The 25,496-nt window shown below is 29.6% G+C and overlaps 1 protein-coding gene across 2 annotated transcripts in view; it reads left to right on the top strand.

The window, feature by feature from the left end:
• The window catches only part of ENTPD4_1 (Ectonucleoside triphosphate diphosphohydrolase 4), a 53,010-nt gene that overhangs the window by 16,567 nt on the left and 10,947 nt on the right, over window positions 1-25,496 (top strand). For both annotated transcript variants that reach the window (XM_051210701.1, XM_051210700.1), the window contains 3 exons: window positions 570-794; window positions 5,443-5,516; window positions 23,185-23,211. In XM_051210701.1, coding sequence (XP_051070717.1) covers window positions 570-794; window positions 5,443-5,516; window positions 23,185-23,211 — 326 coding nt within the window. The remainder of the gene's footprint in view (window positions 1-569; window positions 795-5,442; window positions 5,517-23,184; window positions 23,212-25,496) is intronic.

Here is a 25,496-nt window from a genome sequence, read left to right as displayed (position 1 = left end):
CTGAAGATCTCCTTGATAGATAGCACAATTCCTTTGTTCTAGTATTGATATCATTCATAGAAAATATCTGAATTTACAGGTCGTGAATTCAAAATAGAATCCAGATTATATTTAGTATTTTATTTCCTTGCACATTGGGAATGTTTTTTACGAAATTCACAATCCTCTGTATTTATTTAAAGCATTTAATAATTTAATGTTACACATAGGATTAGTCCATATTCATATATACAATAATTAAAACAATAATGAAATTAAGTTATCGCACATTTAAAATTTGTTACTCTTGATGAGTTGGAATCCAGTGATCCATATTTGCAACTTCAGTCAATTTGTAATTTGGCTCAGTAACCATCCAATATCACCGGTAAATGACGTCTATATTCGTAACGTAAGTGGACTCAACCAGTCATAACTCTTTGGTAAATTTCGGTAAGTTTTATGAAACCAAGTCATCATTGAATATATGGTTATATCTTTGTTGAGAGGTTAAGAATTGTTATTATCCCAGAAATTTTTATCCCAACTAACTTTTGTTTTTAATATTTATAAATTCATTTAATTTCTAGGGTACGGGTAATATGGATAAATGTATGCAAACTGTGGAACCTTTACTTAATTTAAATCAAAGTTGTTCTCCATTACCATGTGCAATTAATGATGTTGTTCAATTGGATCCAGACTTCAGTTCAATGGAATTTTATGGCCTCAGTGAATTTTATTATACTTTAGAAACATTAAAAATGATCCCACCTGTTCAGTATAATTATTCTTCAGTATTAAGGAAAATTGAGGTTAGTTTTTAAAAATGTTTTCAACGTTTTAGTTTAATAGTATTATTTATAATTTAGTTAAATTTTGCAAATAATACCCGCGTTTTAGGTATTTGTGATTTTTTTATAACGTTTATACAACTGAATGATGTATGTGTGTGAATAGAGCATTTCATTTGTTTACTATAGTATTTGGCAAAAAAGGTTTGTTTGTTAGAATCCAAGTATACAAATATTAAGTGGAAAGTAATTGAATGATGCTCATAATCCATACTTTCGAGTCAGTCTGATGACTCATTTATTCGTCTTTTTTCACCATGATAAATATGTATACATTTTTCGGTATAGGAGATTTTAAAGGTTGTTAAGTTTTGTAGTTTTTTTATACTGTGTTCTGACTTTCGTTCAACAACCATTTGAAATCAGATAGCACTAGTTAATTATTATGTTATCCTAGTATGGATCAAATTAACTGAAATTAGAGAAGTAAACCGTTAAATACCAATCTAGTGATTGAAAGGTCGAGTTCTCTCCTCAATGCATGAATGACGGTGGTTTTATTCGTAGTGGGACCGTGGATTCGCGCTGATGGGAGTCACGTGATGGAACGGAGTAGTCGTTCTGCGGCTATTGACTGCACTAACCAATACAATATCTTGTTGTGTATACTCAACCAAACTAATCACATATTTTAATTCAATAGTTTGTTTTACATCTTAGATTGCTCTCCCTGGAACTTTTTTTTTACAACAAATGTACTAAGAATATCCTAAATTTCATTTTCTAAACTCTATAGTTTAAATCCCTAAATATCGTAATATAATTCCTTTATGCACCTTAAATCCATACTCCCTGCTATGAATTTTGTTTTGCTCACACTGGGAGTCGTATATTTTAACAAATTGTTTTGTTCTGCTTTGGAGATCTATAACAAACTGCATAGCTTTTGGGAATATTATAAAAGTTATCTGACATGATAACATTCCTCTTTTTCCCACTATGCCCATGGGTAATATATCTTTATGCAATTTGTTTGTACTAAGTTCCATAATTCGTAGAATTAGATATTCATTTCAACCTCATAATGGAGGAAAACCCCGACAGTTTTTTGCATTATTAAAATTAAGGTATGTTTTTCATTCATATATACCCTTTTCATTATATTGATATAACCTTTGTGGATTTCAAGTTGTTAATATATTATAAGAAATAGGATTGCTTTCTTGTGTTTGTTCTTTTTACGAAAAAAATACATGAAGAGCAGTTTTTTCTTTTTTCACGTCATCTGTTTGGTTTAGTATTTAAGTATAAAATATATAACAATTACTGGCTAAAATCATTTCCATAATGAATTTTATGGAAATGGATTACTTTCTTTTATTTCTTATGCAACCCATAACAAACTGGTTGAGGCAGTTCAATTACAATTCGATTTGTTGTAAACTTAATATTTGACTATACTATTGAAAATTAACTTGGAATATCTAAAATTTTCCAAATAAATAAAAGGATAGATTGTCTATTATTATCGTAATAAATAATGTAACGATATATGATTCGAGTACATTCTAGTTCATACATGAACAACGTCTCAAAAGATTATTGTTTACAACATGTGATCAGTTAAAAAATTTCACATTCTACTTACTAAACTGACTAATTATTAATGCAACGGTATTTGATTGACGGTTATATATATATACCAGATTAGCTGTAGACAGAGATATATATTAACTGATTTGGTATATTTGTTCAGTCTAAATACTTTCATCCATAATGCTCTCCTTATTTCTACACATATAAATAAAACAACTGATTGACCATTCTGATAAGAATAGACATTGATTATTTTGATGTACAGTAATAATAATAATATCATTATTCGGGAAGTCTTAATTATCATTTTGTTTATCTGGATATTATCAACGTCGAATAAATTATCATTTGGTTAAATAAATAACTCATGCGAATAGCAAAATAATAATTGTACCAATAATTTTGATTAAATTATTAACTTTATTTAATATGTGTATAGAAAATAAATGTGAAGTTCTTGCATTGGAGGCCGTTAATATTCATTGTTGATTAGTTTTGAACTATAGTAAAACAAATATCCAGTGTTCCTTCAATTAACTGCAGATTGATATAAATATTATCTTTCAATCTCTACAGTTCACTTTGTAAAACACATAAGTGTAAAGTGTAATTTCATTGGAGTTTGTCCTCTTGTTACTTAAGAGTTTATTTGAATTCATAATTAAATGCATCACATTTTTCTGGAATATTATTTATTATTTCATAACATAATTGCCATGTCATAGTTTACATGAGTGTGTATACTTGAATTTTTACATAGAAACACATACACATAGTTGTTGTGTGTAGTTCATTTTTGCTGTAGCGTTAATGGCTTTAATCTCCCTGCGCATAATACCAGTGACAAATTACTGATGGATAAATAGATAATGTAATCAGTCTGAATATTTTTTATACAACGTTTGATAAAACCAAATTGCAAATGCAGAACGAAATCAAGTGAAATAATCAAATTTAATAGTCAATATCTATCACGGAAGACTAATACAATAAAAACAGATATACATGAACGACTATGCGAAGTTCAAATTAATGATTAATTATTACTCATCTCGAAATCTTCAACATTCTTGATTATGTACCTTCACTGAGTTGTACAATTCTACATAATTTCTCATCAGTTCTGTTATAATCCGTCGAAGTCTCTATATTAAGGAGTATTTCCATTAATGCCCTCTTTTTAAATGTAATGTTTGTTTGCATCTTCACATTGATGTTTAGGACTGTCCTTATTAGCAAAAATCATTGAATTTCTCCGGTTTATGTCATAATGAAAAGATGTAATTACGTTGAGCTATGACGTTATCTTTCATTTACTTAACGAATAAACATACTTTATATTTTCTTTCATTCTGTAAGCTTGTAATAAATATAAAACTGTTATGAGTTTCTATCTACTTATAAAAAATTGATACAGTTCCTGTTTTCCTTATTTCACTTTTAGTAGCAAATTTTATGTACTAGAAGCGTTTTTATAATTAAATTTTTATCGGTATGGGGTTATTGAGAGTGCTAAGTGTTTTTGTATTACGAACTAATCCAGGCTAAACAACCACTAAAAGCCTAGAAGCATTAGACAGTTGTTTCGCGCTAGTATGGGGCTCTTCAGCAATGTGCATGCATGAATCCGCTAACCAGTGTTTCCAGGTTTTTATTGAGTGTCCAACTTAGATCAGTTCATGATCTCAATAAAATTAGCTTTTTGTTATGATGCTCATCAGTAAATTTGTTGTTCACACTTGATCTCTTTTTTCAATTTCATTACTACTTACATTGTGTTCTCTATATAAGTACCAAAAACAAATGAGCATGTGTTTGGCATCACATTCATTGGAATTATTTGTTCAAATCTATTTTATTATTCTCATAAATTAGGCCTTCATACTTAAACCAGTTCGATAAATAATCAACATCATTTGCAAAGGTTTGTTTTTTCAGTGTTCTCGATTCATATACCTTTACTGTCCTTTGGTCTCAAAAATTAATTTGTGTTAAATTTTGTACAAATAATGTTTTGGTTCACCCTTTAACCAACAATTAAAAACAAAAGAATAACATCAAATGAAGATGAATTGCTCAGATAATTTTCAATTACCATGATAAACACGCTTACATAATCCTAACAAACTAGATAAAAACATAATCACTTAAAACAAATCGTTACTTTTGGCAACTGTTCAGCAACCCCATGTATTTCACTTCTTTTCCAATCTGATTAACCAAGTCTTAAATTATTACCGGCTTTAAGATTTTTTGTGGAATGGCAAAAGCAAAGAAAACCATAAGAGTATCTCTGAACTCTTGTAACTGAATTAATCATGTGTGTAAACTTACTGTCTTATTATTTCCATATTTAGTTTGGCACATTATTGAAGGTCATGGATTTATATGAACTTCGAAACGCTTTAGGAAGTCGAAATATCAATCTTTCGATCTACTAGATTTGACCATAAGAAATGTTTAATCATACATAATCTTAGTTCTAATGCTTACCAACAAGAAAATACTTGGACACAACTATTTTATTCCACCTAATCACTCATCTACCTCCAATAATATGTTGCCTGATATCGAATAGTTTGTCCAGCGTAACATCAGTAAAATAAAACGATTGCTTGTTCTAAAACGGAATATCACTTACTATGATCAAGGAGATATAGCACTTACTTTTTCACTACTGGGTTCCAGCTTTGAACCCCACTCCATCTATTTTAGTGTGGACAAAAGGGAATTTTACTGATCCTTGTACAACTAAAATGTCACGCGCAGTTGATTAAAGATCTTGGTACGTGATGAATGAGTTAACATAACTGCATCTCCATGAACTGTGTGCCATTTCAAATATTTTAAACCGAAAGATTTTATATTTGTTGAAGCTCAGTTTTAAACTGTGTGTACAATTTATTAATTTCCTGATATGATAATCTAATTAAATATCAGTCATTTGTTGCTTTTATTTAGCACAGCTTTATTCTGAACATCTTTGACTCTTATTTTCAAAATAACATACAAATCTCATTAATATTATTGTTTGTAATTAATGTCACTGATTTTGTCTATTTATTTGTGATAGGAAACTTGTAGTACACCTTGGGAAACGTATTTATCAACACTTAGGAAAGAAAACACAAACTTATCTGAAGAAAAGTAAGTTTTTGAATATATATATATATATATATATATATATATATATATATATATATATATATATATCACAGTGTTGAAACTGTTTCTGTTAATTTCTCAATTAGGCAAACTTCTAGCCTGTTTTGAAATCAAACCAAAAATATTTTTATGTATAGTTTGATAATGGCTAGCTAAATGTACTTTATAACTAAATTGTCTTCATAATTGTCTGCTTACTAAGGGTTTAACAATAGATTAAACTGATCGATATTATTCTTCGATCTCTAAATGCTGTTTTCATTGTAAATTGTTGTCATCTAGAAAACCACCAAAAAAAAGCACATGAAACAGTTGTTTCGGCCTAGTTTGGATCGTCTCATGAGTGAACTCTGACAATTGAACACACTGTATCAAAACATAAAAGCTCTATGATAGTTTGAGCACTTTGCTTGTGAATCAATTATTCAAAATCCAGTCTTTCACGCTTCCGAAAATTATCGTTGTAGTACATTGTGATTTTTTGAGTAACTCATTGGATGAACTCAATCTGTAATTGTATCACCCTTCAGTTGTTTGCTAATGATATTACATTTTATCAGAGCATACTTCTCATTGTGTCCTAATAAGTCATAATCATTTTAAAATATTTCTGAAGATAAAAGTAAGGGAATCTTAATAAAAGAATATTTAAAGCATTTAAAGGCTTGAAGCAATTTATTCAACAGTAACCAACTCTGTACTGTGTTGACTAAGTTACTAAGCTTAAATAATATTTAACTAAGTTTCATTTCATTTATAAGGCCAGTGGTCTACAGTAGTTAACGTTTCAACTAGGTGTGGATGGATAAATATAATACAGTCATATGCATGTCTATCCACACACTATAATTTCTTCAACAACAGAACATTCTATAAGAAGTTTCGATCAGTGTTTAGACTTAAACGACTTTTTCTACGACTGGTGATTATCGAGTGCCATTATTCTTGCATATTGTCGTCTATCGACTATCTATAGTAGCAATGATAAATATTATTTTGACATTAGCTTGTTAAGTTTTTTAGGGTATTAACTATTCAAACTTTTCAATTTTTATATTCAAAAATCTGTTTGTTAACTATTTTGTCATGGTAGTTCAACTTTTAAAGTAGAAATTTCATCCCTAGTACAGATCGTAAAACAATACACGTAATCTAGAGCTTTTTCTATTCAAATTTGTTCTTGCATTCTGTACACGTGATTCAAGAAACCTGATCGATGAGGGTGCTTTGCGTTTCTCCTCTTCTTTTATAAATGGTGCCAAAAAAACATTGGAAACTATAAAACCTTTCATTTAGCGAAAACTGACAACAATGTATTGTCTGTAAAACAGAATTTTATTGAAACCCTAGATGTATTCGAACGTATGAAAACTAAATATCCTGTCGATTTCTGATCACAAATTACGAGAAGTTAAAGTAGTATCGTGAATTTAAAGGCCTATACCATTTGTACTCTGACTTAATAACCTGTAAATACCACACTCTATAGCAAATCTGAAGGTCCTCATTTAGTTCACAAATGGGCTCTTGCCCATCTGCTGCTAATGAGTTTCTTACTAGGACAAAATAGCCGCTCATTTTTTTCTGTTTTTAATGAACTTCCAGCCTGTCTCATTTTGTAATGAAGGATGTTGTTATTATTTTGGGAAAAACTTATTTTAAATCAATTTTTGTAATGTTATAACAATGAGATTTAAAATAAGGAAGATAATAATTAAACATCCTACTAAATCTCGTATTTAGTTATGAGCGGTGTTTTATACAATGCCTAAAGTATTCATTTATAAAAATATTACCAAATTGTTATGCCGCCGTTTATATATATCACTATTATCAAGCGCGTATTACATAATTGTTCACTGATTCTCATTATGAAAGTTAATCATAACCAAACCAATAAATCTCTTGCTGAATTTTTTTATTTCTACAAAATGTTTTATTTGGGTATGTTAGAAGGAGAGAAAAACACAAGTATATCATATCTTTCGATTGAGTAAAATTTATTAATTTCATTTTTATCACAAAATCATTCACATTTTTGCCCAATTATTTTTTCTATGTACAGTTAATATATCTCTTCTTACTTAATTTGTTAATCTTAATCTAGAACTATTCAAGTTCATATTGAGAAATTCCTAATTGTTTTTACAATGCTAAATTAATACATGCATGTAATGTAATCAAGTATGTACATAATATAAAGAACGAAAGAAAAGAAAACTTAATCCAAAACTTTTTCATTGTTAATATTCACATATTTAATCCATATGTAAATTTAATTTCCTACTAAGTATGTGTAGTATTCAGAGTAGTATTATTTATACGTTTCTATGCACTTTTTCAAAACAATTATTGACCACAAACAGAATCCTTCAATATTACTTGGTGTAAATTTTAATTATTACAATCACATATTATTTAATTTGTAATATTTCATTGATAAAATGCCTAATGGAATATAAGTGAAACAAATGTTTCAGCAGATCCTCATATTGATATTAATAACCCATAATTATAACACTATCATCCTTGAATATAATGTACTGCTATGGTAAGTCAGAATTTTAAAATAGTACATACCGATACTAGGATAGATTAACACAGCTTAATTGTAAGGAATTCTTTTTAGATTCCCACAGATTTTAATGCACGTAAAATGTTATTCAATAACTAGTATTGCCAGTTATTTTTTATTTATATCGTTTAAATTTCCGACTCATAAATCTCATCTAATAAGTGTATATTGTTTTATACAATTGTAGGAAAAATGAAGGTGTATATTAACCTTGGTCTATTCATATAAATCAGTGCAGATTGATAATCTTACTTAAGGGTTAAACAAATTTACACAAACCTTTCTTGTTTATCATCTTTATTCCCCTAGTAATTTTACCATATCCAGGAAATTATTACAACATAGTCATGATCAAGAGGCTATAACATTTACTTAGTGTTAACTTACAATATTCAGTTTTTTTAAGGTAAAACCTGTTAAAGATTTACACCATAATTTGTCTCATGACAAGCACTTAGATAATTTTTCAACACTAAACAATATAAGTTGGTAAATGTTATATCAATATTTTTCTTTTTTTGATAAGATTTGTTTAATCATCGGGTTGTCATGAGTGATGAAATTTATTTCCGTTGGATTCGCCAACTTGAACAGATTGTTTCTTTAATATGTTTAAATTGTAACTACACAAAAAATGTTCATATATTTAATACGAAATGAATAAAACTTCACAGCGACTTTTCGTATCTAAATTACATAGTATTGTAGTGAACAAGAACACCAGTGGGGACAATCGAATGTATTTGACACAAAATTACAGGACATGTTAATAAAAACTAACAATCATATAATAAATGCTTAATTTCCAAAATGTCCACCAATTGTCTCAAAATGACTCAGACTTCATTGTTCTTGCATTTTCATACAAACCGCATTCTGTTTCCATTCTTTACTGTTCGATCCTCTTGTTTCTCTGATGCCAGACCTGTTCACGACTAACACCAATATAAGTAGCACACACCACAGTATGAACAAAATCATAGTCATCATATAACACTGGTTACAGCAATATACAGCTGATAGAACACCATTAAGTTTACATTTATACCTAATCTATAATAATAACTACATAGTTGATAAAGGGAAATTCCTTTCACAATAAACGGTGACAAGTACAATCCAGTATAAAACTATTTTGAAATAAGATATTTTCTCACAAAATTATGTTTTATATTTGTTATTTATAACTGCATATGTATGGTGTTAAACGACTAAAAGTAACCCATAGATATGTTTGGATTCAGCTTTTGTGTCCTGTTGGCATTGATCATAAAAAGCGAACTTACAACTCTGAAAAAAATTGCTACTTTTTCATAGATTCATATCCAAATTACCTATTACTCAATAGACTACAATTGTCATTAGAAATTGAATAAAATTCAACATTGATTACTATCCAAAGATCTGTGTCGCACAACCGTAGACAACCATACTTTATAAATGTAATTCGAACTTTGCGATATTTTATCACACTAGAAATAAGAAATATCCTCTTGTTTTGACATAGACTATAGATTTGTTGAGTGGTTTTATTTGTTGAAGATACTTGTTTCTTAATGCTTTATATATTCACTTACAATCTTTATAATATATGAAAAAGTTTGTCATAACCATTTTGATGAATAATCACTGACAATGTCAATTTTGTTTATCCAACTTTTGACATGATGGATCAAATTTCATGTCCTGGAATAAATTTCGTAATTTCTGTATTTATAATTATTTACGTAGTAAAAGTAGGTGTTTTCAGCATATAATATCTTATTACATAAAAATGGTCATAAAAAGACACCAATGGAATCTCTTCATTACTCGAGGAAAATCAAACGAATGAAGAATGCACAAGTTTCTTATAAGAATTTTGTATGTTCTTGTTGTTAATATTAGGGGTTACAAGTGACTAGTCTCTATTTGACATTTTTATGCATCTAGAACAGACTCATTTGATATTGCTTTTTATGCTTTGATGATGAGTAGCAATTTAATTGAAAAATATCATTTGAAAACGACTATACAAGTTAGTTAAATAAAACAAACGAAAACTAGTAAAATGTTTGACTATAAAATAACGAACATTTCTATATCTTCATGAATTACTGTCAAGATTTATCAGTTAAGCTTTTCGGCCTATAAAGATTAATCTATAAGAGTAGGGATTCAATTTTTCGTCTTAACATCATTAATCTACATTTTTCATTATTCATATTTGGATCGAATACCATTCGAATTTTACTGTACAGTTGAACTATGTTGTATCTGAGTTTTCACTTTCAATTACTTTCAGAAAGTTAATTCAGTTAGTTATAGTCAATGTAAGACCTTGTACAAATATGTGTTCACACATCTTGTAATATTCCGTACAAGCACAAAGAAATTTACAAGATTTAAAGCTAAAAACCTCTAGCTTCAAATAATACTGATGGTGAATAAAATAAAAAACGCACAGTTAGAAAATGGAAAATTCGGAAACGATGAGTTTTAAATAAGTTTAGAACTGATAATTCAAAAAAAAAATAAAGAATATGAGTATTTGATTTGTTACAGATCAAACGTTTTGCTTTGGTGACAATGTATCTTTGGATTGTAGTACTGATCACTTGTCAGATTGAACACTGATCCTCGTAATGATTGATAACTAAAAAGTATAGCATACATCTCCAGAACTTACCTCCATATGCTTTCAATATCCTCCTATTCATTTCTTCCAGCTTCTCCATTGATTCCTTCTTGCTTTACGGAAGTAAAGTGATTACCCAGTACCAAACACATTATGTTCTCAATTACTATGTCACAAGTTCAATTTTTCTTTCATATACTATCACAAATTCAACATGTTGCCAAGTTTCAAATACATAGACTTATATTTGGTTACCTAGCTAGATTGGATTAAACTAATTAGGAAAACGGTATTTTTCAAATTTAAGCATTCTTTTTATCAGCCTGTTTGTCAGTCAAATACCATAGAAATAATGAAGTGGTATATTTCTATAATTTTTAACACTAATTTAACTCACTGGAGGATGAACTTTGATCAATTTATTTAGTTAATGTCATATTAATTAAGTAATTTATCATGCATTCACATTGTTTCATTGTTATGTTCTTTCTATTGTTAGTCAATTATATATAAATAGACTAAGATAAACCCACACGCACACACGAGCACATGCACCATTCATACATTCATGACTTAAAAAGTTGATTTAGGTTACCAACAAAATCTGGTAATTATAGTCATATAATTATATTTAGCATTAACAGAATAAAAAAGGCTAATAATAATAACAATTAACAAGACCTAAGCTAGATTAATTACCAAAACAATCTATGCTTGAATAGAAATCAACCAACTATCACGTTTAATGTCAGTAGTAGGAGTCAAAACTGAAGTAAATGTCATCAGGTGACATTAGATGATGGATATGAACTGGTTTAATCTATAAACTGTTAAATGTTAACTCTGATTAGACTGTTTTGTGCTCGCCATGAGATTTCCAATCCCTGGGTTTTATTCTCTTCGAACTCACCGACGTACATAGTGCAATAGTTTTGAATTAAAGCAAAGTAGCTATTTGGTGTTCCCTGTTTTTTTTTATGGTCCCTTAATTAATTTGGGTTCATAAGTAAAATTATCTTGGAAACTAAATAGTGTTAGAATAGAAATGAAGTTTAATGTGTTTTTTTAATCTAATTTATTATTCATTTATATATTTTTTTAAAACAGCTTCATAATGATAGATTTGAACACATCAAAATATGTCACCTACACATCATTTATCGAAATATATTTTATACAATCTTGATTATTTATCACTTGATTTTCAAACATCAATCTATAAATCTTCGTTAACGCAATCTTTCCAATGAACTAGACAGTCTTTAACTGATTTTAGACATAATTTATACTAGCCTTATTGGGATTGTATAGAAATGTTACTTAATATGAGATTCTTCTTAGTAATCTACTTCATAGAAAATTATCTCATTTTTTCATATACTAAAGACCATAATTCATTTATCTAAATCAATATAATCTAGGTTACTGTTTCAAAAAACTGGACCGATTCATTTCAAATCTGTTTGATTTCCTGTGTTGGCTAGTAATTTTGAGATTGGCTAATTTTCACCGTTTATCATCAACTTAATTTGCGTAGTTATATGTCTAAAAACTTTGATGGGAATTGTTTAAAGATTCATCGGTTGTTTCATTTATACCCATATATTTGGTTCATTAATAAAACTTTCCTTGCATCTCATCTTGAATATATAATCAAATACTGTACACTATACTATCCTGTATTTAAATCTTGATATTGACCTGATAAGGAGAAAAACATCGATAGATGTAGAAAACCACTGCATCAGCAAGGTTATTTTTTATCTGAATACCGATTCTGTTTTCACCACAAGCGTATTTTCCCCATGAATTTACGTCATTTATGTGACTGAATTTTTATCTCTATAAAAGGAACAAACAAAATGAGAAAGTGTCACGTCAAATATTTTACCAAAATAATTATTATTTACGTTCGATTTACAATATCTTTCAGGGTGGTCATAAAAACCCGTGGGACGAATTTTTCAAATCACTGTTTATTCCTTTGATATATTTAGAATTCTTAGGTTTTTCCTTATTAATATCATTTATTTAGAGACATAACATGATGATTTAACAAAACGTCAATGTCTTGGAAATTGTCTTGCTGAAAGTCACTTGTAGTCTTATTCTGAATATTGAGCATTTCATTGTGATAAACTACGTTTGATTTTGATCTCTAATTTCATATTCGCAAACTCCTTTTTTAAAAACTCCAACTTGCCTTTTCATCGGTGATTTTAGTTAGAAACTGTCTTTTTCTCGTGATTTGATGTTTGCTTGCAAAATACTGAAGATATTCAATATTGATATTGTTTTTTTAATTAATTTCTGATCTTGATGCAACAAGAAGTTGGAGAAATTCAGAAATGTTAGTCATTTGATCACAATTTGCTGGGCTCTAAGTATCTTACTCTTCGCCAAATTGGCATATTCTGAGTGTGATGCTGTTTGTACACTTTTGAACTAAGTGTTCATTGGAACTTGGTTTTTAACAGTTTCTTTTGGCATCACTTCGTGACGAAAACTTATCTTCGAAACAAAACGTCCAATTTAAGGATCTTTATTTTGGTTTGAATGTTAACTCTTTGTTCTGTCAGCTTTAATATTCTGATTATCACTCCATAATATCAAGACGTTTTTCAGTGCAATACGTTTTGTGAAATTTTCCACTTTGGTCGAAATGTTTTGGTTATACGATTGTATCAGTTTAGCTACCAAATGACTATATCCATTCTAGTATTTAACACTTTTAGTGATATGCAATTTTTATCATGATTAAGATCATGTCCTTCGGCCTTCATTACTAGAAGAAGTAGCGACGATTGATTAGTCACTAAGTCACTAGGATCAAATTCAATAGTTGGTATGTTTCGTTCTTGAAGTCTTGATTTAATGCGATATCGCTAGTTCAGTACTTTCAAGAAAAATGCTCATCGACCGATTTCTCTAAGTTTATATATGGTCACCAATTGAGTTTGAAATTCTAAATATATCACTTTTCTCTGTTTGTAAGAAACTGTTGATATTTATTCACACTTACACATATAATATCTGGCACTAAATCTTATTAAGACATTTTCAAATTCCGTTATGCTAATATTTTGAGATTTAGTTTCCAAGTGTGAATCAGTGCAAATGATTGCTGACATAATACACAGTTATTGTGTAGTTCCTTCATCGTAATATAATAAGATCTGTGAATAAGGCTATCACTTTGTCTGTTATAGATAAGTCCTCTTACATAGTTGAAAAATGTTACTTTACCATACTCTACATAAGTAGATCACCTAGATTCACGACATTTTTCATAATACTTCAAGAACATAGATTATCAACCAGTTTTTAGTAGTTATCATTAAATCTCCGTCAACGCGGTGGACACCATCAGCATTAACAAACGACTGTTAAATAGAATGGAAATTTTTATTTAAGATCCTTTTTGTTAGATGTCATTCAGTGTAGCATCGGTTTCTGCAGCTTCAACATTCACAAGAGAAAAAGCAAGATCCTGAAATACAACACGGAGAACACCAACCCAATCACACTTGATGGAGAAACTGTGGAAGAGGTGGAAAGTTTTACATACCTGGTCAGCAGCATGATCGATAAACAAAGAGGATCGGATGCAGATGTAAATGCGAGGATTGGCAAAGCAAGGACAGCATTTCTACGTTGGAGGTGGATAAGACATACATTACGGAAATCATCAAACTGTATCAAGAGACTAGCGCTAACTTGGGATTCTGAAGGCTAAAGTAAATGTGGAAGGTCAAGTTGCACATTGCGTCGGGAATAGGAGCCAGACATTAAAATAATGAATAGCGATTGAAAACGACTGGAAAGAATTGCCATGGACAGAGTTGGTTGAAGAATCGTAATGGGTGGCTTATTCTCCCCCACGAGCATTAATAGGCGTAAGTAAGTTGTTAGATGTCGTTACTCAGTTATTAGTGTGTTGTTAGTTCTTATTTCATTTCGTTTATAGTTTTACGGCTATGATCTTGTAACCCACTTGACACTTTCTATTCATTTTGTGCATAGATCAAGTGTATTGAATAATAACATTTTTAATAATGTTTTTATAACTTCAAGTTAGAACTTTACTTGAAAGAGTTACCATTAATTATCACTTTATAAATAAAATCAATTCACTGACCGCTGTCATTAATTCAGAACATTTTGTTATCTATGACAAATCAATATTCCTACTTATGTTTATCAGTGATGTAATTGTAAACACGATTATCACAAAACTAATCTATTTCTTGGATTGGTTAGAATTTCTCTTTATTCAACCGTCTAACTTTATTCAATACACATTTTCACTTATATTGTACATATAAAGAAAAATATGGAAAATTATATGTCCATATTTTAAGGAGAGATTCTTTTTAAAAAAAATAAGAATAATGAACTCATTGATACAGCATTATAAGAAACAAAGGACAAATAACTGTAGTTATTATTGTTGCATAACATTGAAATAGAATAACTACATGAATGTGTCTTTCATTATTTAATGAAAAGAAATAAAAAAAAAAGAAATAATTTATATGTTTAAAACGTGAAAACAGTAAAATATTGTTTTTTGAAAACAAAAGTCACGCTCTAAATGAACATATTCGTAAATTAACACATTATAACAAATTGTAAATAAAACCTGATGCATATTACGCAAAAAAGTATAGAAATAAACTAATCATATAAACGAGAAGAGAAGAATAGTCAAAATATAATTATATATACAATCGTAATTAAATATTGAAAATTATTAAAACGAAATACACTTACAATATTCTGTCGTTACTATTGTTAGTATTATTAATAAAAATCTCCATGTAACATAACAGGTGTTCATTACGAAATTCTCAATGTTCAAATTGTTTTATTTAGTGTCTTTTATTTAAAACAAAGTCAAATAACTGTTCCTCTAAGAAGTAAACAAACTAACAGTGTTACTTGTTTTTTCAAATCTTTGATACTGAATATATGTACGTCTGTTGAACAGTTGAATAATATGGGATTGTGATATACTGGGTCAATCAAATGTTGACCAAATTATAAAAGAAATTTACTGAAATGGGCAAGCTAATAGTCAAGAATTAGACATACTTTCTGAGATAATAGAAATATGATACTGGTTAGAAATTTGGTTTCATTTTCTGATGAAGAATGATATATGTTTATGAATATGTTATGCATCTATTCCCGGTTTGGTTAAGCAGTAAAAGATTCATACTCAGTCTTAGTTTTCTCACTCACGTAGCTAGGTGTGCTCGCATTTAGAAAACTAATCTATCAGAAGGGGAATCTGACGACCATAAAAAATTGTTTGAAGCCTAAATTCAATTAGCCTGACTTCATACGTATATCATATGTTTACGTCTTTACAATGATTTGATAACATTCTAACTGAATGCTAAAATATGTAATGTATTTTTAACCACAAAGTAATTCAATGTTGATTGCAGTGTAAGATGTAAAGGCTCACAAATGACTGGCATGTATATAAGGTAATCAATAGTGTTTATTTTGAGTAACTTAATATTATACACTGTGGCGTTTTAAGGTAACTGAAATCAACATTTCACATGTTATGATGTCATAACTGATTATCGAATCAAATCTTTGCTGCTTTTGGTTTTACCGTAAGATTTTTAAAAACTATTTTACTGTTCCTCGAAAATTAGTATTTTCACACTAAATTTTGAATTAAGTTGTAAATTTCAAACTATGGAATTTTATTATTCAAAAATATAGTGTTTTAAATGTAACAATGTAAATAACAATACTAGAGTGTTTGGCATATGTTTATGAATTTCTGAATGTAAAATGTCTTAAAACCACGTGATACTTAATACGTGATTAAAAGATAGAAATGGAGTAAATTTATGAATCAACCATGACTTTTATTTTGAGAATGACATCAGCAAAATGTAATTTAAACCGAGATGTCTTCTTACATTTTTTGAAATATTTGAGCAAATTTTCAATACCTAACACTGACTATGTGGCAAGCCCATTTGGCCACTGTATCATTTGTCTATTCATTGTAACTCAGACTCTTGATTCACTATGTTAATTTCGGTGTGTATGATTGAATGCATGTCTGTACATTAACCCTTAAGCTATCCTCCTATTGGTTGCAATGTGCAGATAATCGATAATTTATCCACACCCGATTAACTCTCAAAAATATATATGGATTTTTAACACACACACACTCACTCACTCTGTTTCATCGTGTGCTTGCTCACCGTACGCTTGTGGATTTTTATTAATCATTAACAATAAACTATCTCTATAACTGGTGTTCAGGTTTCTCAATAATCTCGAGCATATCCGTAACTGGACTAGGAGATTGAGCCTACCTTAAATACTCAGTTTACGGGATATTATTTATTGGAGTCAGATATTAAGGACATTAGCCTCCACAACTACGCAACTCTGAGACATTGATGATACTTGTAAATCGTCCTATTTGTTTTGATTAAAATACTGAGTTTGTAGTTTATATTGCAGGAGAAATTAAACGCTAAATTCTTTTCTGAATATTTATTATTTGGGTGATTGTAGTATGTAAATGACATTTATAGAATTTCATTTATCTGAAATTATGGTATTAAAATAAATGTAAATAAAGAGAAACGAACCTTTATTTGATCCCATTTAAGGCATAATACTTATCTAAAAGGTTCTATTCATGGTCTGTATGCTCCTTAACTACAATATGTACCATTAGTCTCAGTGTATAGAATGCATTCATTCATTGTCTTACTGTTAATGATGCATATTTCATAAATTTGTTACAGTTTCCCTTTGAATTTCTCTTTCATTTTCTTACATTAGACATTAGTTTCACTTTTTGACTTCTTCACTTTACCTATACAAGTTGCCTCATTGATAGAATCACATATTTTGAATACCAATATTATTCAAACTATTTTTCTTTTCTGTTATCTTAACAGCTTAATGTCTAAAATTTTAACAAACATTCACTATTAAACTATTTTGTCATATTTAAAGGTCATACTTAATTAATATTTTGAACTTCCGATAATTTTATCATTTTACAGTAGATGATGCCAAATGTTATTTTGATTAAATATAAAAGAGGTGAACAATTCACATAAAATTAAATATTTAATTTATTATTAATACTTTCATTTATATTAATTCACCCCCAATTATTATTTATTACAATAATGTTATATTGTCGTGAAATAAACTATATGACATAATTCATTTTAAATAATTCAGACATACCATAACATACTTATTCAATCGTTCAAGTATACATTCTTGGTAGTAAATTATCATATACTGAAGGAACCAATATATGTGGGTATCTTGGTATGTATTTATTATTTTTTTCTGAAATACTTAAAGAATATATTCCTACTAATTAATCATAATTATTATCATTATTATTGCTCTAATTATTGCTATTTATCTAGTTACAGTGAAGAAAACAATACAAATTATAAAAGTTCTCTATAATTTCCTCTATAAAATACTTAAAAAAAGTTTCTCAACACATTGTCTGCCACTGATCGTCAGTTATGAGTTTTCGACCAACTTTAATTCATGCATTAAACACTATATATTTACCTACTGTTTCTCCTCAGAATGAATAATAAAGAAAATGTACCAACCGTTATTGTGCTTCCGATTTTATCTTATAGTAGTTAACATCAACATACGTTGAAGGCTTTTGCAAAATCACATGAGTACACAGTGGGATTCACATCCATAAATAATTTGTTAAGACAAATTTAAAATGTAAATAATTATTCTAATAGCTTTACAGCCTTAAAATAGATAGCCTGAAGATGCAAGCATTATTTTCCCTATGATAAGGATGAAAAGTGATTGCAGCTACCCATTTACATGCACTTTTAATCTTTCTCTAAATATTGAGTTAGTTTTCATTCTTTGAAATTCATCCTATTTTTTCACTTAAATGGATGGATTGATATGCTACAGCGTGGATCGATATATGTTTATACAGATTCTGTATGTACCGAAAAATGTTACACTGATGAATTCTTTGTGGACAATCTTGAAAGAATATTAATCATAAAAAATGTTGATAAAGTATTTTAATAATGAGTAAAATAATAAGATTGAACAATTCATCAAGACGGCGTATTCTACCTGCTTATTATTAATTGTATAATAAACTTGAAATAGTTCACTTTAGTCATTAATTGTAAAAAGAATATTTTGACTGTTGATATGATTCAGAATCGGTCGCAACTGTTCAGATAGATTTACTCTTTGTCTATCCTTTGAATGTACTTTTAAATCACCTTATACTTTTAATTCTGTGACTTCTCTTATTCCGTTCAAATTACATTCTCTATGTCAAATCAGATTTCCTATCACTGATACTACAACCCTAGTATTCATCTTGGTAATTCCAACTCACTGTAGTGATATGCTTTGGCAATGTTATTTTTTGTCCCAGATTTCTATGCTGTTTATGACTGACTGATTGTTAAAATATTATCAATAATATAAAAAAATTGCCTTCAAAGTAATACACAGATATATATATATATATATATATATATATATATATATATATATATATATATATAGTTTAGGCTTTTATACCTTTCTAAAAGTACATTCAAAGATGTCAGGAATCAGCAAGATCCAAATAGTTGTTCTGACCCATTACATTTGAAACTTCCATCCTAGTCTATCATTATATATATTTCCCATATGATCACATATAACAAGCAGTATCAGTTCTCGCAACACTTCTTCAGGTATGCCTTGCTGATAAATTTCAACTATCACGAAACCTAATTCCAGGGTTTTCTGCCAACTTCCTCCAACCACCTAACATATTAATATAATCGCCGCAATGTCCAGTTACCTAGGCTAGTGCTCACATAACAACTTGATCGAACAACTAGACAAACATGATATTAATCGCTGCACAGTGATCAATCGATCGAACATTTTTTTCATATTCTTCAGTTCATTGACTATACAAGTTATACTATTTCTTTTTTAAAATAAGCTATCCATTTTTAAACCAAGATTAATATATAAACTAGCTCAGTTAACTGAAGTAAACTGTTTGCTGGAGAATCGATTAATCATTGACTTTATTCATCAAGAGAAAAAGTATCGAAAACTGAAAAAAACATTCAGTGTGTTTTTTTAACAAAGCACATGGTCTCACCATCCATATAATAATAATAATTATTATCATTATACATACACATATATATATATATATATATATGCGTGTGTGTAATAGTTACCTATCAAGAACGAATTCCCCTCTGTCTTTTAATCGGTATTATATCTGTTTTGTTATTTAGCATTAGCTTTAAAACAATAATCAAATAAAATAGCATTTTCATTTTTTGTAATCCCATACGTCACTTTTTTTTCGTGTAGTCATAGTTTATCCAAAGTTATCTGTCGAATTTATAGAATTCGATAATTACAATTACTTTATCTTGATTAGTCTGCTTTCTCATCGCTTTCTTTGTTATAAAAATATGCGTTTTTCCATCAAGTACTTCAGTTTTTGTAAACATTTGTATCTGTATAAGACTACTTGGTGATAAAAACATATTCCTTAGATTACTACAATATTTATGGTTGAATCTTATAGCAAAGAAAGTAAAACGCGAATTCATTCTGGATAAAAATGAGTTTTATTTGTTGTACAAATGAGATCATAGAATTATTATCAGAAAACAAATCTATTTCGTGTTATCAGTTGTATAATATAATCAATCGTCCATCGAGATTCATCTTGAGCTTATATTTTGACTCAATTTAACAGTGCGCACTGGCCATTTTACCATTAACTATTTTGCATTATTTTGCCAACAATTTTAAATGCATATTGTATTGGTTGTAAACGATTTATTCGCCTTAAACTTGACTATCGTTTTTGCAACGTTAATTCAGATTTATAACTATCGAACCTAATGAACAGTTATTGAAAATGATATTCGTTGTTCAGGTCATGCGTCTTTGTTTAAAATGGTTGTCTAGCTAAGTCAATCTAAGATGTAAGCTATATTTTAATTGAATAATCTTTCTACACTTCCAATGCTAGTAATCTCTTCTCTAGTTTTACAACATTCAACGTGAGAAATAAGTCTACCACATTGTAAACTCCTTTTAGAAAATTATCAAAAGGCTAATATATCAAGATTTTTCATTTCTAATACTGTTTTGAAGAATCGTAACATTCATTATTAATTTGTATTATATCAATACTCCTTCAGTATTTCATTTTTAAGATTGTGTTTACATAATCCATATTGATAAGTCTTGCTAATTGAACGCTAGATTTATTTCTTAGGCTCTTGTAGTAACCCCCAGGATAGAACTACACAGCGACTTGAACACAAGGGAAAAGGCGCGAAATCTATAAGAAACACTTTACTCCAAAGGTTCATTCATGTACAAAAAATTTAGGGTTTTTATAGTATTTTAGATGTTCTTGGTTTCCCTGAAAATTCTGGAATGCAACTAAACACAGTAGCAGTGTAGTAATCAGAAACTCGAAATGTGACTTTTCACTTTCTTGATGTTTCTGGCAAAACTTCTAGTGAACGCCGATTGGATAAGATGCTACTCAGTGTTTTTAGCGCCTTTCTTGGCTTTTTTCGACGAGTTTTCTGGATCTCCCTAACACATATAAACATTCTTACACCTCAATTTGCACTTTAGAAAATCACCAGTAGACATTTTAAATTATCCAACAGCATCAAAATTTGCTTTGAATATGACTTTAAAAATGTGCATGATTATTAAATTTCACGTCCCGCGTGCGGGATCGTGGATGCTCACTACTGAGGAGTCCCATACTAGAATGAAATGGCTATCCAGTGCTTCCAGGATTTCAATGGTGTTCTAGCTTAAATCGACTTGTAAATTCAACCATTAGAGGATTGTCACCTTCACTTCGTATCATTACGCTAGAGAACTCTAAAAGTCATGCTTTTTGTTATAAACATCAATTTGATTTTTAGTTACGAATAAGCGAACTGTGTTAAATATGTAAATAGATGTTCAAGTACGAAGTACCACATGATTTCACGTCGATAATGCAGTCAGTTGATTACTTAGCTGTTAAAAATAAAGCCATGACAGAGGTAACACTGTACATTTTTGGGGTATGTACTTGTGAAATTCTTACTCCTATATTTGCTGTATTCACACATCCTTAATTAATTTTAGTTGACGCAATCTAGTGTTGTCATACAACAGGAAAGCTAATCATTCAGGTTTTGTATGATAAGATCATATTTTACCCCTACTATTCATATTTTTGGTGTTGATAATCAGTTATCTACTAATCAATCCGTTATAGGTATCAAGACAAAATGATTTATTTTATTTCGATACCTAATGGTATTTTGGTCTAGAAGGTTGTGTGAATCAGTCATCTACTATGTCAATTTTTTCATAGCGTGCCAGTGTGGTGTGTTACTGATGTCGATAGATATAAGTAGTATATATCATCAGTCGAAAGTGAAATACCTGGAGGCAGAAGGTTAAGAAGATCAAAGAAAAGAGAACGGGAACAATGAATTGTTGGTGTAGAAACGAACGAACACTGAAGTCTGAGACGGTTGATTGACATGTTGCAAATGAACTATTTACTGTATGGTTCACGGATTTTACTAAGATGTTCTGCAATTTTGTAATCAAATATTTCCGATTATCCCCACTTGTGTTCTCATACATCGCACCAGTAAACTTAGTTGATCCACCTTTATAACTTGATCGTATGGCCACATATCCATATATAGACTCTCTCTATACATAATCTAACCATTATTCATACTATGTTTGCAGCGTCACTTCAATGATAATAATTTTCCTTTATTTTCAGTCTTATACGCTAAAGTGTTAACGGTCATGTACAACATTCGTTCTTACTTGAAATGCAGAAACGGTTACAATTAAAATCATTAGTAACTTACGTATAACTGATTGAATATTTTTTTATTAAAATATTATGAACTAAGCTGAATATAATATATTCTACGAATAAATATGGAGTGTCTTTAGCACAGTGATGTGGCTCAGAATCGGTATCAATGGAGCAGATACATTTAATTTTTTGTCTTAAAATACTTATATGCTTTATTTCAATAATTTATTTTCTTTATCTGGTATCATAATTCTTATCCCCAATCATTATTATTATTACTCATACTGTTAATAATTTCCTTACTGTGGCATTTTTCGTCATAATTTCATTTAGCTATGTTGATGTCGTGTGGTAATCTAAATCGGTGCACTTGTGTCCCAGGTTCTGTGTGTTTTTTGTCTGACTGACCATCTTTTATAACTTCCTTTGCTATGCACCGGGACAAAATGCTAATTTGCGCATTAGTATTTTTTAAAATTTCAGTGGTCATTATCAATGTTGTTATCTTATCAAATGTTTCTGATTTTCTCGTTTCCTTTTCTTTCAATTCTAGATTTAATTCATTTATAGGCTTCAAAAAGTGAGTACCATTTTTCTTCGTTACATTTTCCAATGTTCAGTGATACTCAACCATTTAAATAAAAACCTTTTTTCAAGCTTCATATTTACATTGTGTTAAAACATTAGCCAATATATAAAAAAACTAGACCACATGGAACATTGTTCCGATCGCCTAATTGTAAAACCTGATGATTCACGGAGATTTATCTTATATAATATGAAATTTGTTTGTATTACATACAATCGCCGAACTAAGACATGATTTTCAGATTTCGTTATTTTTATATGTGTATACAACAAAATAAGACAGAATTCGTCCTATTATGTAACAGAGACAAAACAAAAAAGCTAATAGCGAATTATACAAACCAATCAGTAAACAAACTCCTTTGGTATAGCAGAGCTATGCATAAAGTTACGGATCGTCCATGATATGAATAATTAAGATTTGCCATTCAGTGGCAAATACATGAAATTGGTATATATACACCGTAAGATAAATGATATAAGAACCGTCATAACGTAATAGACTAAGTGTTAATAAATATTAATACACTTTGATTTTATAAAACTGACATTATGACGTATAACATTACTAGAATGTTTGAAGTGTACGAACTTTCATATTTATTCAGGGAATTAATCATGAAAGTCCAATAGAAAGTGTTTCAAATGACAAAACACTAACAATCGATTAAATAATGAATTAAAGCTGTCATACATACATACATATATAAAATATATAATAAAAAAGATACAACTTAAAAGATCAAAAATGATGAATTAACATGAAGTTACAAAACGACCATCTGTTTTTTATTACTATATACTTCAAGACATAACTTTCCAGTTATACTTTCCTGAAACAAGAATAGAACTCAGTATATATCCGTAGACTTAGATTATTCTTTGAAACACACATCGACGATCCAATTCAAATAACAATTGTGAACACGAATAATTCAGTTCACTAAACTTAGTCAATCATCGTACAAAAAGAAACTAAGCGACAACCAGAAAAACTTGATTATCGAACAAAAATGAAGTTCGATTTATTATGGTGTGAATGTTTACCAAACGACGATTATGTTTATTGCTTGCAAAATAAAATTAATGTTTTTTAGTAAGCACTATGGAAACATCAAGCATAAATCACTGCTAAGAAACCTGTCATCCATATATGTTGACGAAAACCTCAATTGTATGCTGGGTCCTCGAATTCCTGACAGGCATTTCAGTATCCCGTTGGTTACTGAGGAGCGAAATATGAGAAAACCGTACGTACACAGTATTTTGGACAATAGGGCCACGAGGAAACTGTAACGACTGATAACTGAAGTCTTACTGAAATGCTCTAAACAACGAAAACGGAGAAGTGTTATAGTCAACCTCATAAAATAAAGTTTGCATGACATCAGTTCTCCTACAAATAAATATTAGTTCTGACGACTTCGATAACTACACCTCGTATGTTCGTAGGCAACAATTTTGAGAATAGTTTTGAGAAGTATCCCTACAGTGGTACGAATTGCCATTATTATTTCCCAGTCGGAGCCAATAAAAGCGATGGGTAGAACAGTTCACTCAAGAGCTGTAATTATTATTCAGGAAGATCCACGTCACATACTTTAAAGAGTATTATTACAGTAAGAATTCCACAGACATCTATTTTACGTATGATAATCATAGAATCAGTCGATGTATCACCAATTAATTCGTGGTTCACCTATCACTAGTCAACTTTAGAATGTGCTGAAATTGATTATATGGATTGGGTAGCGTTATTGCTAAATTATTTTCGACTACGGTTGTTATAGCATGTTGTTCTGAATGAAAGTAACAGGTATGTGAATTCCTATCATTCTATTATCGATGTGATCAAGTTTGTAGTTATTCGAAAGTGTGACTTCCTTTGTAAACGAACTGAAGACTAGGTGATATGCTATGATTCGAAGTGGTTGATATACTGAACTATTTAACAAAACGTATGAACTGACAGAATCATCAATTTTGTTAACGATCAAACAGTGATCTTGATGCCTTTAAAATGATCGTTGTGACCATTAAATTAAATAACTGTAAAAATCTCCAAATAATTAATAAAGTTGAATGGTCGCGACTTCTGACAGATAAGCACATCGACCAACATGCAATAATCTCATAGCGAGGTTAAGCTTATCCAACTTTGTGTGGTTGGAAGCAGAACATATAAACAAACAGTAGGATAAGATTTATTTGATGTCGAATAACACGTGCAATGTAGATTGCGAAGAAATCATGTGCATCTGATATGTATATATATTG

Source organism: Schistosoma haematobium, chromosome ZW, assembly GCF_000699445.3.
Source record: "Schistosoma haematobium chromosome ZW, whole genome shotgun sequence".
In the NCBI taxonomy this organism is placed as follows: domain Eukaryota; kingdom Metazoa; phylum Platyhelminthes; class Trematoda; order Strigeidida; family Schistosomatidae; genus Schistosoma; species Schistosoma haematobium.
Note: the sequence above shows the minus strand (reverse complement) of the source record. Positions and strands in the feature narration are given on the sequence as shown.